Source organism: Bubalus bubalis, chromosome 15, assembly GCF_019923935.1.
Source record: "Bubalus bubalis isolate 160015118507 breed Murrah chromosome 15, NDDB_SH_1, whole genome shotgun sequence".
NCBI classification, from domain to species: domain Eukaryota; kingdom Metazoa; phylum Chordata; class Mammalia; order Artiodactyla; family Bovidae; genus Bubalus; species Bubalus bubalis.
This window is the reverse complement of record NC_059171.1, coordinates 73,003,412-73,020,103: the sequence shown is the minus strand read 5'-3', so window position 1 is coordinate 73,020,103 and position 16,692 is coordinate 73,003,412. Positions and strand designations below refer to the sequence as shown.

The window sequence follows — 16,692 nt, the reverse complement described above, 5'->3', positions numbered from 1 at the left end:
ACTGTAGCCCATCAGGCTCCTCTATCCATGGGATTCTCCAGGCAAAAATATTGGAGTGGGTTGCCATTCCTTTCTCCAGGGGATCTTCCGGACCCAAGAATCAAATCCAGGTCCCATGTACTGCAGGCAGATTCTTTATCATCTGAGCCACCAGGGAAGCCCAATGTGTAATAAATATTAGCTTTTATTGTCACTGTGAATTTCTTTTTTTTTTTTTTTATTTTATTTTTAAATTTTACATAATTGTATTAGTTTTGCCAAATATCAAAATACATCCGAATTTCTTATTCATATGAGTGAAAGGGATAGTCATGAAGAAGAGACACCAGCCAGCCTAACTCAGTGTGGTTCCAAGAGGTGGAACCAGGACCAGGAGCTGGGACTTCTCATCAAGTCTTGTCTTTTTGGTTCTTTTATTCCCACCACCACCCCCCACCCCACCCCAGAATTTGTTCATCTTGTATCATAAGTTCCTTCACTCTCCACTCCTGATGCACAAATGTCTCTACTTTGCCTGGCAGAATTCTACAATTTCGTCTCTATAAAAAAAAGTTCAAGGAGACTTTGAGGCCTTATGACGTGAAGGACGTGATTGAACAGTATTCTGCAGGGCATCTTGACATGCTTTCCCGAATCAAGTACCTTCAGACAAGGTAAGACAAGGAAGGGTGGTGCCCTCCTGGCTGCTGAGGAATCGGCCAGGGAGACCGCAGAGCTGAGGGCGAAAGGCATCCATGAATCCGCAATGCAGGGGAGAAATGTTAAGAACAAAAACACTCATCAAATAGAGACATCAAGGCCAACCAACACGAGATCAAATGAGCTGGGAAGAATTTCTGTGAAATTGACATAGCTAAGATTAACAGTCTGATCAGGCCTCAGGGAGAGAAAAAGCATGTGTCTTACTGGTCCCTAACTCTGATCCTTTGTATATGCCAACAAAATTCAGATTATCTAAAATGAGTCTAATTGGCTAGTTCCAAATATAAATTTTTACTCAATTAAAAGTTCATCAAGAGTTAGTTGTAACAGTGAACAGTGAAACAGCATTGATTCCTAGCTAATAATTATCACTGTTTTTGTTGATCACCTGGGCATTTCACATATATGTCTCCAATCCCTTATAACCCCCTAAGGTTTTGCATTAGAGCTGCCATATACCAATGAGAAGACCAAGGTTTACAGGACAATGATCTTGCCCAAAACTACCCAGCTAGTAGGTGGCAAAGCTGGAAGTGAAACCAGATTCATCTGGGTACAAAACTCCTGTCCTCTGTAACACACCTCCATTATATAAATAGTGATTAAGAAAAGAATGGTACCTGGTCTCATTAAAAAGTTAGGCCACCATCAAATGATATTTTTACAGTCTATATAGTAAGATAAAAAGTTATGTGATCTATAGTGGATATATATGCATAATATGATTACTAATAGCACACTCAGAAACATATACATACTTGTACATATATATATACTTATAGGTACATATATCCTGGAGAAGGGCATGGCAACCCACTCCAGTATTCTTGCCTGGAGAATCCCATGGATAAAGGACCCAGGCCAGCTACAGTCTATAGGGTTGCAAAGAGTCGGACACAACTCAAGTGACTTAGCACGCACGCATGCACAGGGTCAGTGGAGGACCAGTTGGGTTTGCAGAAGGACGTAGAGAGGCATGGCTCCTTCTGAGTGCCGCAGTCCTGGGCTTGTGATAAGCCTCCCAGGCTGTTTCCATTGAGCACTGAGCACCGCAGCTCAGTGCCGGGTGGGGGGATGGCATTTGTCTTCTGTTGTGCTCAGGGTGACATTGATGGGGGGGCTATAGGAGCTACTATTGAATTCATCCCTCTAGTAGCTGGAGGAGCCTGCCAAGCTGCAGGGAAAAGAGGGCACAGCTGAAAACACAGCCTAGGGCTTAGCAGGAAGACCTCCCTAACTAGAGGTTTTGGGTGGAATGAAAGAGCTGGAAGACCAGACCTGCTGCAGCACACCTGACATTTCCTGTAAGAAGGAGCAGCACGCAGCTGTCACCCGGTCTCTGTGGTTCGGTTGTCTCTCTCCTCTGGGATGGGGAGATGCTCTCGGTACACTGGGCCAAAAGAAAAAAAAATGATGATGCATTAAATTAGAAAGTCTTTCTCCTTTCCTCTGTCTTTCTCTTTATGCTCTTCTCTTTTATTTTCCAAACTCGCAGCTGATAACAGAAGAAAGAGAATACATTGCTTTCCTCTCTTTTCATACAAAGCTCTCTGTCATTTAATCCCCCTTCTTTGTGTGCTCTCTTTCAGAATAGATATGATTTTCACCCCTGGACCTCCATCTACTCCAAAACATAAGAAGTCTCAGAGAGGAGCTGCCTTCACCTACCCATCCCAGCAGTCTCCCAGGTGGGGCCCGGGGGCATTGACTGATGGGCTGTGTGGTTCTGGAGCCCGCACCGCATCCCCATGCCCAAATCCCCATGCCCAAGTCTCAGCTGGGTTCCTTTACCGTGGGGGTGAGGTTGCCATTCCCCCAAATAAGATGCAGAGAAAGAGCCTGCAGCCTACTCCAGCCTGTGGCCGTTTGAGAGGTTTCTGAATGAAAGCCTTGCAGCCACACTCCTTTGTATGGCTGCTGAAAATGCAACTGACGGTTTCCTAGTTAGAAAATAAAAGGAGACTTGTGAGGGGTTTTTTTTTTTTTTTTTTGGAACCTGAAAGAATACTTCATGTTAGCAGAGCCCAAGGCATTCCTCCTGGCCAGCTGTTTTGGCTTTTTTTTAACTTTCATCAGCCCCAGAGACTGAGAAGGAAGTCTGCTGTCCGGCCCCAGAGCAGCTCTGCTCTCTCTGAAAAACTGTCTGAAAATTGTCCTTTTATAGGTGATGAGCCAGGATCCTTTAGAAAGCCCGCTGCCTGCATTTACACTTCCTTATTCCCCAGTATCTTCAAGGCAAGTATCAATAACATAAATGAGTGAAGGGAGGCAGGCGTAAGAAATACCATGCAGTGTATAATAATAAGGCTCTTTATCATTAAGGAAGGAAGAGTGTAAGGAGGGCGAACAGAGCATCTAATCTTGGCTTCAGTTCTGGGGCTAGACTGGCAAGGGGTGAACCACAGGGCCCTGAAGAACCTCAGTTCTGCTCTTGCTAATTTTAAGAAAGAAGATCCTCTGTTTCCAGATACTCTAGTTTCTCAAGAAAAGCTGAATATTCAGATCTGATGTGCAATTCTCCACTTTTGAATGGCTCCAATGTTTAAAACCCTGTGCAAGCCAAGGAAAGCACTGGCAGGCTGGATTCAGCACAGAGGCCACTGGTTTTTGACATCTGATTTAATTCAAGACTGCTCCAGGACCTCCCTGGCTGTCCAGTGGTTAACACGTCACACTTCCAATGCAGAGGGTGCAGGTTCGATCCCTGGTCAGGGAACTAAGATCCCACATGCCGTGCAACACAGCCAAAGATTGAAAAAAAAAAAAAAAAAGAAAGAAACACTGTTTTACCCAAACCTGGCCAGGGACCTAGAAGGAGTAAGTAGCCTAGAGAAAAAACAATTGCCTAGAAAGTACCAAGCATGAATGGTTTCAAGCAGTAGCTAGACTCCCTGAAAGTTCTCTTCCACATAGGACAATATTGAAACAAACTGGAGTTTAGGCAGATGTGAACTGTGGTTGGCCAAGGAGCAAACGCAGCATGTCTCAATCCTGTTCCCTACGAATATCATCTTTGGCATCATTTTCCAGATTTTGCATCTGTTTTCCAGTCTTAGCTAAATGGAACAGATGAAATATTGGTTCCTGAGATGAGACAACCATGCTCCATCGTCAACCAGTGTCTGAGACGGAAGGGCCAAGGAACGTAATTTAAAGCAATCAAGCACTCTGGGCACAGTTAAGTGGTGTATTAAGTTAAGCTTGACACAGAGCTTCCTAAGAACAGCGTAATAGTCAGCTTCACATTTTCCTACAGTCAACATGGTAAGTATGAGACATCCCTGGTGAAGGTAGGAAACGCTGGCCTTTCCCAATGCCCCTGGGCTGCAGAGTTCCATGCGCTCTTCCAGACTCTAAGCCTGAGCACAAGCAGGATAGTCCCAGGGACCACGGCCCACCTAGCTGAAGTGACCTTGCAGAGCAAAAATAGGTATCATGATCTTACAGCATTATGGGCTCTTTCCTAGGAATGAACCCTATGTAGCCAGACCATCCACATCAGAAACTGAAGACCAAAGCATGATGGGGAAGTTTGTGAAAGTCGAAAGGCAGGTAGGTCCTTCCTTTCTCCCACCAAGAACAAGTATGTGGAATTTATTTTCAAATGTCATTTTTTTTCATAGGGAGATAACAGACTTGAGTATCTACCATTCATCAAGGGATCTGGAAATGAAATCATTGATTTAGCACTTTACTGGCTGGGTGATCACTTGCAAGTGAATGAATTGTTCTGAGCCTCAGTTTCTTCATCTGTATAATGGGGATGTTAACACCTCATGAGGTTGCTTTGAAGATTAAATCAATTGATACCTGTAAATTACCTAGAATAGTAGCTGGCACATAGTAAATGCTCAACAAATGGTAGCTACTATGATCATGAACTTCATGGTGTTTAAGGAACGTTAGTGCCCTTCTCCACATTTTCGGTATTTTTCTGCATTTGTTATCCTCCTTCCATGAAAACCTGGGTCAGTGTGTGGCCTGTGTGAAGGGGCCCTGAGGAGGGCAGGCTATGGATGGGGTTCATTCAGGGCAGAAAGAAACCCATTCAGTCACAGCACCCCAGGAAGTCCACCTCTCTTTTCTTCAGTAAAGTGGCTTGTATTTTAGCATTGTTTGGCCAACTTTACCTGGGAAGCCCACCTTCCTGGTAAAAAAAATCTGCCTGCAATGCCTGAGGCCTAGGTTTGATCCCTGGGTCAGGAAGGTCCCCTGGAGAAGAAAATGGCAACCCAGTCCAGTATCCTTGCCTGGGAAATCCCATGGCAAGGCAGGCTACAGTTCATGGGGTCACAAAGAGTTGGACATGACTTAGCGACTAAACACACAATACACCCAACTGCACTAGATAAATAGCACCGTCAATTTCCTTTAGGATTCCTATCAATCCTTTTATTTTATTCATAACCCAAAATTGGATCTGTGCAGAAGAGGTAAGAGAAAATTTGAATAATTACCCTTTTTTAGTATGTCAAGAATATCCTTTTCTGCTGTTAAATTTTAATTTGTCATCTCAGCTCTTCCATTTACCTACTCTGATGTTTGATGAGTTACTTCATCTCTCTGTGCCTCTATTTTCTCAACTGAAAAACAGAATAATAGTATCCACCTCATAGGGCTGTTATGAAAATTAAATAAGTTAAATAAGAAAATTAATATGAAAAATTAAATAACTTTAAAGTGCATAGTAACTGCTAGAGAAGGATTAGTTATTATTAAGACTTGGGTACCAACTCAGCCATGACCTTGCTCTATGCTTTGTGTCGTCAACTATAAGAGGGAATGGTAGACCTGCCTTCAGTCCTTCCTGGTGAGTTGTGAACTGTCAGAGAAGGACATCCCATGCACACGTGCATGTACGCTTGTGTTTGTACACGCATGATGATTTCAATATGTTCTCAATTTTGTAGGTAGGAGCAGGTAGATGCAGCTGATCTCAGCATACCTTCTACTGGCCTCCAAGGCCCCTAGGGAGCATCTCTAGTTCTGAGAAGCAGAATTCTTGCTAACCACTGCCCTTGTACCCATGGGGCTTACGTCCCCAGGTAGGAGGAATGTGCGCGGACAATATAGATGCTTCTTTAAGGGAATGTTTACAAATCAAGAACTCCTCCTCCTGGATCCAAACAGGAACAGCAAGGCCACCTTCTCCTTGGGTAAAACTTATCCTCACACCATGTCTCTGCTCCCAGGTTTCTGGAAAGCCCTTACCCTGTTTTTTTAGATTAGCAGAAATCCGTGCAGGCTTCACAGGTGGCACATTGGTGAAGAATCTGCCTGCCGATGCAAGAGACACAGAAGACATGGGTTCAGTCCCTGGGCGAGGAAGATCCCCTGGAGAAGGAAATGGCAACCCACTCCAGTGTCCTTGCCTGGAGAATCCCTTGGACAGAAGAGCCTGGCACAGATTTGAACATGACTGAACAACTGAGCACACATGCACGCATCCATGCACAAAGCTCAAAATCGAGAGATACAAAACAGTTAACTGTTATGATGATTATGATTTATGGCAGGAACCATCTTCCTTTCTGGAAAGTAAATGCTATGATTTTTCCTCACCACCAATAACAAGTGCCCGCCGGCCCGGAGAAAGCAGTAATTCCCAATTCCTTGTGTTTTCCAGGTTCACGACATGGGGAAGAAACTGGATTTCCTGGTGGACATGCATCTGCAGCACATGGAGCGGCTCCAGGTGCACGTCGCCGGCTTCTCCCCGAGCAAGGGGGCCTCCTCGCCCGCCGAGGCCGAGCAGAAAGAGGACCGCAGGGATGCAGATTTGAAAACCATCATCTGTAACTATTCTGAAACTGGCGCCCCCGATGCCCCCTACAGCTTCCACCAGGTGCCCGTCGACAAAGTCGGCCCCTATGGGTTTTTTGCCCACGACCCCGTGAACCTGCCCCTAGGGGGACCCAGTTCTGGAAAGGGTCACGCGACCGCCTATGCGGAAAGGCCCACTGTCCTGCCTATCTTGACACTTCTCGACTCCCGAGCAAGCTACCGCTCCCAGGCGGAACTGCACGGCCCCTGTTCGGACCGAGTCTCCCCCCGGCAAAGGCGCAGCATCACCCGGGACAGCGACACGCCCCTGTCCCTGATGTCGGTCAACCACGAGGAGCTGGAACGCTCGCCCAGTGGCTTCAGCATCTCCCAGGACAGAGACGATTATGCGTTTGGCCCGAGCGGGGGATCGAGCTGGATGAGGGAGAAACGGTACCTGGCCGAGGGTGAGACGGACACGGACACTGAGCCCTTCACACCGAGTGGCTCCCTGCCTCTGTCATCCACGGGGGACGGCATTTCTGATTCGATATGGACCCCTTCCGGCAAGCCCACTTAAAAAAGGGGTCGTGGGCTGACTCCTCCTTGTAATGTAGACAGACTTTGTATAGCTCACTTGCTCTCACACCCGCCACATCCCCGTGAGATCACCAGGGGCTGCATCACACGCATGCATGTGCGTGGTGGCCCCACCTGGGCGGGGGCTTGTCGTGGCCTTTTACGTCCCCCGGTCACCACAGTGAAGCCGCTTCCTTTCAAGCATGGTTTGCATGACTTTACACTATATAAAATGGTACCGCTAACCTCTTTAGGATACACATTTATCCGCTGTTCTTACTTTGAATCATGACTGGACCAGTACAGGGAGAAATTATGGATGAGCCGTGCCGTGTGTCTGTGTGGTTGGCTGCTTTGGGTTTTGGTTTGGTAAGCAGAGAAAGTCGTTTCCGTTGCTTCTCACATCACCGCCCCTTTGTGTAAAACACTCCAATGATTAGTTGTTTTCTTCAGCAAGCCAATAGTTCCCTCAACAAAAAAGCATCATGTACCAAGGAGGTTGCCTCTTGAGCTAAAATGTGAGGGCAGGGATGAGATAGCATCATATCTGCCAAACTAAGAATTACGAAATTATTTTATTAAGGAAAAGCTGGGAAAACCTTCCGAAGGCTCTCAGAGCGACCTCACTTGGTCTGTCGTTGTCAACTCTCATGCCCCAGTTTCCTCATCTATCAAAGGTGGTGGCAAGTGTAACCTTTCGGATGAGTTGTGAATAGGCAGGGAGAAAGCAGGCACACACAGGCACGTTAAATAGTTCCCAACTTACGTAGCCAAAGATAACAAAATGCATCAGCAGTGGGGCGCCCCTTGGGGCGGGAGTTAAGTTCAGGGCCGTCAAGACGAGGTTCCAATTCACATTCCTCCCTGTGACATTCGTACAAGATGTCCGAGTCACATAGGAACTGGAGTGAAGAGGGCACACAAATTATCTGGTCCAGGACTTTCCTTGTAAAAATGAGAAATCGCAGGCCAGGTAAAGAGAGATGACTGGGATGCCCCCATCGTCCCCCAGGAGAGCTGGCTCAGTCAGCTGGCTCTCTCCAGGCCCTGGTCCCCTCCTGCCGACACTGCCCTGCAGTTTACACAGTGGGACCAAGATGCTGGTACCCTGTGTTGTGTAGAAAGCACTCATGAGACTGTTTATCCAAGTGGGAGGGGGATGTCTGCTTTTATTGCAAAACGTGTTTGATGCTTTGCATTCTGGATCCAGAAAAAAAAAATCAGTACCAGGAAACTACAACATTTTTGACATGCAAAGAGGCAAAATTTCCAGAACCATCCAGTTTGACCCCTCTAGATATTTGAAACCACATGTAGCCATAAGACTAGCTAAAGTGTAAGCAGACAAGCTGAAGTGCACTGACCTCCTGTATAAGTATCAATATGAAGCAGAAGCCATCCTGTTAGGAGATGTCGCTGCTCTCTGAAACACGTTGATGGGAAAGAGTTCCGTTAGGCTTGGGCTAATTAGCTAAATGACTCCACCGCAGTGTTACTGTCTCACTCTCTTCTAACGTCTAAAGGCCATTGTAGATGGTTGCCATGGTGACCATCAAACCAATTGACGTGGAATGTCTGCATCCCACCAGTATTCTCCCTCGCATTGTTGTCGAGAGCCAGAGTGGCTGTGGCAAGTTGACGTCAACGAGGTTGACGGCTTCATCATTACCTAATGCAAGGATTTTGCACTATATTGGAGAGAGGAGCTTCTTCCTCAGAGGTGGGTTTCTTTCAACCACATGTCAACAGGTATCTCGTAAAAAGCTCAGAGTACAGTGATAATGAAGGGTCAGCCCCTGACTTTAGGACTTACAACCAAAGCCTGAAGTCCTTGGCATTGTGAATGGTAGAAAGGAAGTTGTACGTGAAGAGTCCCATGAATAGATGGGTGTTGACCTTGAAGTCCCAGGTAGGAAATACAGAACAATGAGCACATACATCAGACATGAAGCCCCCTCCCCTAAGGTTTGCTATTGGACTTTCTGGCCATTTGAAGGGCAAAGGGCGTGGGTCATTCGATCCTTCTTCTGGCCCCTGTAATATGGCTGCAAGTGCCACTGGAGTGCATGACCCAATAAGCCTTATGTTCCTTCCTGAGGGCTTGGTTCTTGATTCTGATATTCCTGGAATCTCTCATCAAAAATGACTGAGCCATCTAACATGCCAATTATTTTTCTAACTTATTAATACCCCTTCAGAACATACTGGTCTCAGTATCGTACAAGTAGAGGCATTTTCCAAGAACTCAATGGAGTTCCCAACTGGAAAAGTGAGACTTTCTCATCCTCATGTTAAAAATAGTCATCATGGATCCAAAGTTAGATGATTTCCTTAGGTTCTTTTAGTAACTGACAAAGGACTGGAATTTGTATTTTGTTCCAAACCATAAGAAGGCATTTAGCTTTCCTGCTGAGTCATAAGGCCAGGATGGAAGAGATTGGATTTGTGTTGATTAAATAGCCCCAATGCAGTATCAGGGTAGACGAAGGCAAATTAATCTTCATGAATGAATAAATGATAAGAATCTTAAGAGCTATTCTTTCCCATCTAAGAAAACAAAAAAAGAAAAAATTATTTTCTGGATCATTCTGCTTTGCTATTCCCTTAAAAAAAAAAAATTCCAGAAATGCAAACCAAACCCTATTCAAGTTGCCTGCCCACAGACAACATCATCAACATGGCTGTCATTGATGAAGTAGAAATTCAGGGTCTAGGATTAAACATAGGTTATAGGGAGAAACATTATGTGCTTCCACAAACATCTTTTTGTCAAACCAAGAAGCGGAATGTTGGAATAATCCAACAGAATTGGTAAATAACCATTACCAAGATTACTGGTAAATTGAGATTATTCTACCAAGATTATTCTACTTCACATATACCAGTGGTTTATCTGAGATTATTCTACCTCAGATATACCAGTGGTTCTGAAGTTTACCCAAGAAACTACAATGGTTCAGCCAAACTTCATGAAATAATGACAAATTAATTCCATTGTAAGAACTAAGTATGACTTTCTCAAGGGAAACTGCGCAGCATGTGCATTCAATCTCTGTATGTTACAACATGATATATGCAAATTTTAAGAGGTCCTCTTTTAGTAGTATCAAAATCAATTAGATAAATCCACTTTCCAAATGTTAGGTTAAAGGTGATCCTATTGGCTGAGAAGAAAATACTTGAGATCACTTTTGAGTTTGGAGTATCAAAGACTAGCACACAAGCAAATTCTGGATGTATTTTTATTTTTAATTGTGAGAGGAAAAGGGGGGAAAAACATCAAATTGAGAAAGTTCTATTTACTAACTGTGTTTGTTCTGGAAGCTGAGAGATCAGATTTATTAGATATAGCGTTGATGTTATAAAGCTCTAATTGTCATGAAAACAGAGCCAGACGATCCCAAGGTATACTATAAGTCAAGGAGTTCATTAATCAACAATATGCATCGAATGCTTATTTTGTGCAAGGCAGTTAGTTCCTAATACACTGTGAGTTGAAAGAATAATTACCTATAGACATTATTAATTGTTAATGCTAATATAACAGGAGCTGCTCATAACTGGCCAAGATCATTGTCATAATTCTATGCCACTCAAATAAGCGTGATAAAAACACTCATTTGTTTGTTCATTGCCAAGATTTATTAAGCACCACTGTCTTCTAGGCACTGCACAATGCACCAGAAATTAAGAGATAAGAAAAATATCAAAATCTAGGACTCTAGTGGCCTTGAATTATTAAAGGTCCCTTCAGACTGTGTCTACCAAAAGTGGAAAGAACCTCATTTCATCCCTGCAGACAATTGTATATAGACAGGAATGCTTCCAAGGTTGGAATCAGTGAGAGCTTGAACATGGAAGAACGTGAAAGTCAAAACTGCATCGAAGTGGTCATGACCCCATCAGCTCAGGAAAGGCCATATGGGTCCTACGGGGACTTTAAGTTCCATGCTTTGGACTTTATGGCTCCAGATAAGCTGTGGAAGGAGAGTGTTTAGAGCATCTGAGAAGGTTCTTGGAGAAACCTTCCTCACCAGATTGCTGCCATAATGGACCCCAGGCAAGGAACTGAGGCAGTTCCATTTCATTGTGTTGACTGAGAGATTCTTACAGTAAGGACCAATATACAGCATCTATTTCAAGAGAAAAGCTTCTAGAAACCTACAGACCAGGTTCTTCTGGGCCAAGAGAAGAACCGTGTCCAGTGTCCTAAGATGTCAACTGAATTTTGAACAGTCTGCCATTCTCAGCCCAGGCCTCCTCCAGAAGATGCCAAGTAACTGCTCTTGGCTTTCCTAGAATCCACACACAAGGCACCTAGAACCACAAGGACTGTCTTTGCTTTCTGAACCCCAGGCACTCTGAGGAATCTGCCCCATTGCCCTCACTTGTCTTTGAAGGCTTGTTTGTTTCAGGATGAACTTTTAAACAGACTGTAAGTCCTTTCTTTGTATTGAAATCAACCCAAAGTTCTTGTGTTACAGATACTACACTATTTAAACCTGAGCCTAAATCAGGTAGCAGGTAGCACAGTGCCCAGGTCAGAGGCAGTTACTGTCTGCATAGATTTAGTGCTTTAGGAAACAGGAGTGGAAAATGCCAAGAGCTTGGGAGGATGTAGAGATGCCCTGGATGAAAATTTGAGTTATATTCAAACATGTTTGGCTTTTCTGGCAAATTTTTATTTTCAAAAGAGCTAATTCATATAGATAAAACCCTTAGTACAGAGACTACCATATCCAGGTGACAACCATTCATGTTCATTTTTTTACAGTATATGTGGACTCCATTGCCTGAGTCTTTGGTGTAACTCATGAACTCTAAATTTACGCTAGAAGATCTTTTTCCAAAAAACAGTGGTGAAGATACAATACCAATTTGTACACGACAAGATCAAGCGCTTTCACAATTGCCATTTAAATGAGGACATCTCTAGAAATAAAAATGCTTCCTTTTTCCATCAAAATAAGGAAGAGCAGGAATGTCAGAAGGAGGAGACCAGGACTGTTGGATCCCAGTGTTCAGGTCGTGGAATTTCCCTGGAACACACTGTTTGTAGGCCGTAAAGTCAAATAGGAATAATTAAATATAAAGAGACGAGTGGTTTCAACAAGGAAAGTCAATTGTGCCATGATATTTGTGAGACAAATGCTAGAAATGAGTGGACAGCGTCCAAGAAAGAGTTTAAGTTTGCTGAAACCCTCCCCAGGGGGCTTTGTTCTCAGCTTTGAACAGTCTCAGCTCCAGCATGCCTGCAGGGAAACTGTGACTAGTATTTTCCTCTATTATCATAGATGCAGGAAAGTAGAATTTCATAGACTTCTAGATGCTCAGAATGAGAAGAGACCTCAATTACCCAGAAAAACCACTTCTCTTTTTGTATCAGGAAGCAGAGGCTCAGAGCCAAGGAAATCACATTTACTTGATCAGTGACTAAATGAGTGATTGTGTCACAGAATCTGGAACTCAGATCTCCTAACTCCTAGACCAGATGTCAGAGACCAAAAACTAAGAGTAAAATACCCAGTGAGAAGAGAGCATTGCTCTTGAGCCCAGGAGATGAGAGAAAACTTCCCGGTCCACTGGAGCAACTGCAAAAGCAGACACATGTTCGAGACATCTTCCCGTCTTGAATATGACTGAGGATCCCATGCCTTGAAAGATGACATCATTCCTTCTTCCAAAACCCTGCTGTCATCAAAGGCATAGAAATACCACTGCTGCTGTGAGCAGTTGAGAAAAGGAAAGAAGAGCCCTCCTCCCTTCCCCTCCCCTGACCGCTCCCACTTTATCCCCTCTGTGTCCTGCCACGCATAGACCAGTTCATCTCTTTGGTGCATCGCTTAGACCCATTCAGCTTCAGAGTCATGTCTCAGACTGCATCCTTATCTATAAACCCATTTACCAGGATTTCTCCTCGGGAAAAAAAAAAAATTATCGAGTTTAAGAAATGGGATGTGATTTCTTTGGGCAACTATTTGACCCCAAGTCACCAGTTCTGCTAAAGTTGTCCCTTTGCATGGGGCTCTCTGGGTCTCTCCTGGGCACAGCCTGTTTGCTCTTGCTTTGCCCAGAATGTCTGTCTTGTTCATATCACAACCTAGTATTCTGGTGTCTTCACCTAAACTACAAAGAAGCAAACAGGATTTAACTGCAAATGTCTTATGTTCCTGTAACTAGAAAATTGTTTTAGGAAATGAACAAGCCTCTGTTGGCTCAAAGGAGGATTTCCATAGTGATTTCCACTCAAGCTGTGCTTGGGATAGATTTTCCAGAATTCAGCAGGGCTGCCCCACAGCCCTTATTAAACCCAGTAGCAGGATATTCATTTCTCCTGAATCAGGCAGAACCAGGAGCTCCTAAGAGATAGAAAGAAAGATGGTCAAGCTCTTGGATGGCAATAGGTGACGCAGTGTTTTTAAAGACTGTCTGGGGTTGAAATAAATTTCAGAGAGAAATAAATCAAAAATGGGCTCTTTGTAAGAATAACCTGACTTATAATTGAGCAATCAAAAGCCTTTCCCACAGATTAGGAATATATCTGTAATTCCTCTTAGACTTGTCAAATGGACTATACAATTTGACATCCCAGAGTAAGACAAAATGACAGCATGTTTTCTTTCAACATTCTATTCTCTTCCTCTGCCCACAAGACTGTGGTCAGGGAAGGGGGAGAGGGGAACGTGCCCTGATCTCTCACTTGGGGTGGCATGGGACATCACAGTTCTCTCTCTTGAGTTCCTGCAATCCTCATCACAATCCCGCTGGAGAAGTGTTACCATTTCCAATGGTAGAAGTGTTACCATCTATGATGGTAGATGAGCAAGCTGAAGCTGAGAATGAGAAGCCCTCAACAAAATCCATGTACCTGCAAAGCCCGTTGTTTCTCCCCATCCCAAGTCTCCCAGGTCAATGGAAATGCTCTCAGACAGGCCCTGGGATCTTCCACAAATCCTTGCCCTCCTCTACTCTGTCACCTTTCCAGTTGAATGATTGCAGTCCCGTTGGGTCTCTAGAGAGAGGAGTGATTCTTGCCTTGACTGTTCTCCTTGCTTTTTGGTGGTCCCCCCTGTTCTTTTGAGTGGTTTTATAGTCCAGCTGTTGGCGGGAGAAAAGAATGCCACATAAATTGTCTGTCTGGTTCATGTTGGAATCCACTAGCTCCTGGAGTTTGGTATGGCTACAGATAATCCCACAAGTTCCCCTTGTTCTTTATCCCCAAGGATCTCCTTTCATTGTTTTAACCAAACAAGTTCAAATGTCCCTCCCTCCCGACTCTGGTCTTTTGTCTCTAGACTGCCCCTTTATTCCAGGGCTTTGAAATCCTGCAGAAACAGTTGGGTCTTCAGAAACACTCTCTGGGAGGCCAAACGCTCAGAACAGTTTTTCTTTCTCTGTATGAAAAGATCAAGGTTCCCGGGGGAAGCCAACCTGATCTGATAATTGGGCTCTTATTTTCCCTCTGAATCCTGTTCTAAGGGAGGGGAGGATAGCTTCACCCTCCAGAGTTCCTCTGAGGGTTCAGAGTCCGGGTGGGAGGCCAAGTTCCCAGACTGGGGGCCACTATCTTGTCGGGTGTCAGGGGCTTTGCTGTTAGAGATGTGAGGTAGGCTCTGACGCATCTTGAACATCACCTTAGAAAGATGGGCCGGCTTCATCAGACCTGTCAATCCTTCCCCATTTCAAAGGCAAATGCTTTCCGCATTGCTTCCAGTGCGATATGGCTCTTCTTGTACTTTTTCCTCTTCGTAATGTAGGAGTGATGGAAAATGTCAGTCTTTGAGGAGCACATGGAGGTTTCCAGCGACATGAATCCACTGGATCTGATTTTGGATTGTACTTTCTTTAACCCCCTTTTACGGCATAGAATTCTGGTGCCTTGCTCCCTGAATTTGTCTCCATGCTAACAAGTAGGCTTTCTTCACATCCTGGCTTACACGGGAACACAACTCTTCCACAAGTGGCCTTTAGTGCTCTTTATAATATGATTTCCTGTAATTTTTAAACTGTATGTGTAATTTATATTCTGGCTGTGTCCAATCTTTGAACAACTTTACTAGGTTGATTTCCATATATATTATGCAAACAATTCTTACCTGATTTTTTATGTTCTATCTTAAATAAATACTGCACCACTTATTAATAAATAGACATTTCAATGACCATGTGGCATAATGTTCTTTGCTTCATTAATGACACAGAGTGACACGTGAGGACAGTTCTTTGTTTGGTTTTTTTTTTTTAGTATTTATTTATTTGGCTGTGCCAGGTCTTAATTGCGGCACACAGGATCTTCGATCTTCCTTGCAGTATTCAGGTAATTTAGTTGCGGCATGAGAACTCTTAATTGCAGCTTGTAGGATCTAGTTCCTTGACCAGGGATCAAACCTGGGCGCCTTACATGGAGAGTGGAGAGTCTTAGCCACTGGACCACCAGGGAAGTCTCAAGACAGTTCTCCTTTGGAGAAGTTTCACCTCCTAGACCATGTGGAAGGAAGACCATGCAGGTGACTCAGAGAGACTGTAAGTCGACGGAGGGGAAATGAGTGAAGCTCATGTCAGATTGTCTCCCTCTATCGTCAGTACAGCTGAAAGGGATGATTTCTCTTGAAAGACAGGGTGTTGGAGCAGGGAACTCTGGGGGCATTACTTACCCTTTTTCTGTCTTGGTTTATCATCTGTAAAGTGAGGAGGAAAATGTGTGCCTTGAGGGGTCATTATCCTCCTGAAGGATCAAGCACTCAGCAAGTCGTCTGTGAGTGAAAGGTTTTGACCCTATCTTATACTTGCCTCCCTGGCTGCCTTAATTGGGTTTCCATAAGAATAGAGACAGGATATTGGGTGCAAGGAGTTTATTTGGGAAAAGCGGAGAGACTGGAACAACAACAACAAAAAAAGAATGAACTGCCCTGTGGGTAACTGGGCTCATTTCCTCCAGGAACTCCCTGCGAACCCACGTGGCGTCATAAAGAATTGTTCCACCTGAAGACAGGCGTATGGGCATTCATCCACTGAGCCCTGTTCTTCCCTGGTGGAGGGTTGCCCCGGGGCATTAAATGCCCTCCTCTGTTAGTTTCCTGGGCTACAGCTGAGCAAGCGCCCCAGGGCAAAATCTCAAAGGCAAAGGAGCAGAGATGCAACCAGCAGAGGTGATGAGCTGTCTGAGTGCTGTGACCACAGGGCAGAAAATAGGCAGGGCAATCTCAGCATGTGGCACCTAAGTCTGCCTGAAAACCCTCCATACACACAGGGAAGCAAAAACCCAGCCAGGTTGCCACAAACCACTCTAAGTCAGAGGACAATGTTGGTGAACACTGGGCAAGCTGGTCATGGTGGCCACGAACTTATTCATTATTAAAATAATGCCTGTAACGTCTAGGAAGCAGGGTATAACTTCTGCTAGAAGGTCATCCTTCAGTTCCAAGGTCCACATTTGTTATCGTGAAGGCCTGAGACTGACCTTGCAGTTGAGAAGAACATCCAGTCTGCAAACATGTGTCCCTCCTGCAGTGAAACATACCCACCTCCGGTCTCAGGTGACTGTATGACAGTCAGAGAAAGAGCCTAAAAATTATATCCCTGAGAAAATCCCTTTCCATCTGCACAAATGGAGCAAAAGCCCATTCACAGCCTTGCATCCCAGGTCCG

General features: G+C 44.5%; 1 protein-coding gene across 2 annotated transcripts in view; it reads left to right on the top strand.

Moving 5' to 3' along the window:
- KCNQ3 (potassium voltage-gated channel subfamily Q member 3) overlaps window positions 1–15,207 on the top strand; it is a 298,401-nt gene extending 283,194 nt beyond the window's left edge. The window contains exons 12-15 of one of the 2 annotated variants that reach the window (XM_025265519.3): window positions 522–653; window positions 2,292–2,390; window positions 4,170–4,254; window positions 6,329–15,207. In XM_025265519.3, coding sequence (XP_025121304.1) covers window positions 522–653; window positions 2,292–2,390; window positions 4,170–4,254; window positions 6,329–7,045 — 1,033 coding nt within the window. In that variant the 3' untranslated portion in view covers window positions 7,046–15,207. Of the gene's footprint in view, window positions 1–521; window positions 654–2,291; window positions 2,391–2,866; window positions 3,370–4,169; window positions 4,255–6,328 lie in introns of those variants that run through there. The other variant, XM_044928845.2, reaches the window with a different exon arrangement.
- The last annotated feature ends 1,485 nt before the right edge of the window (window positions 15,208–16,692 follow it).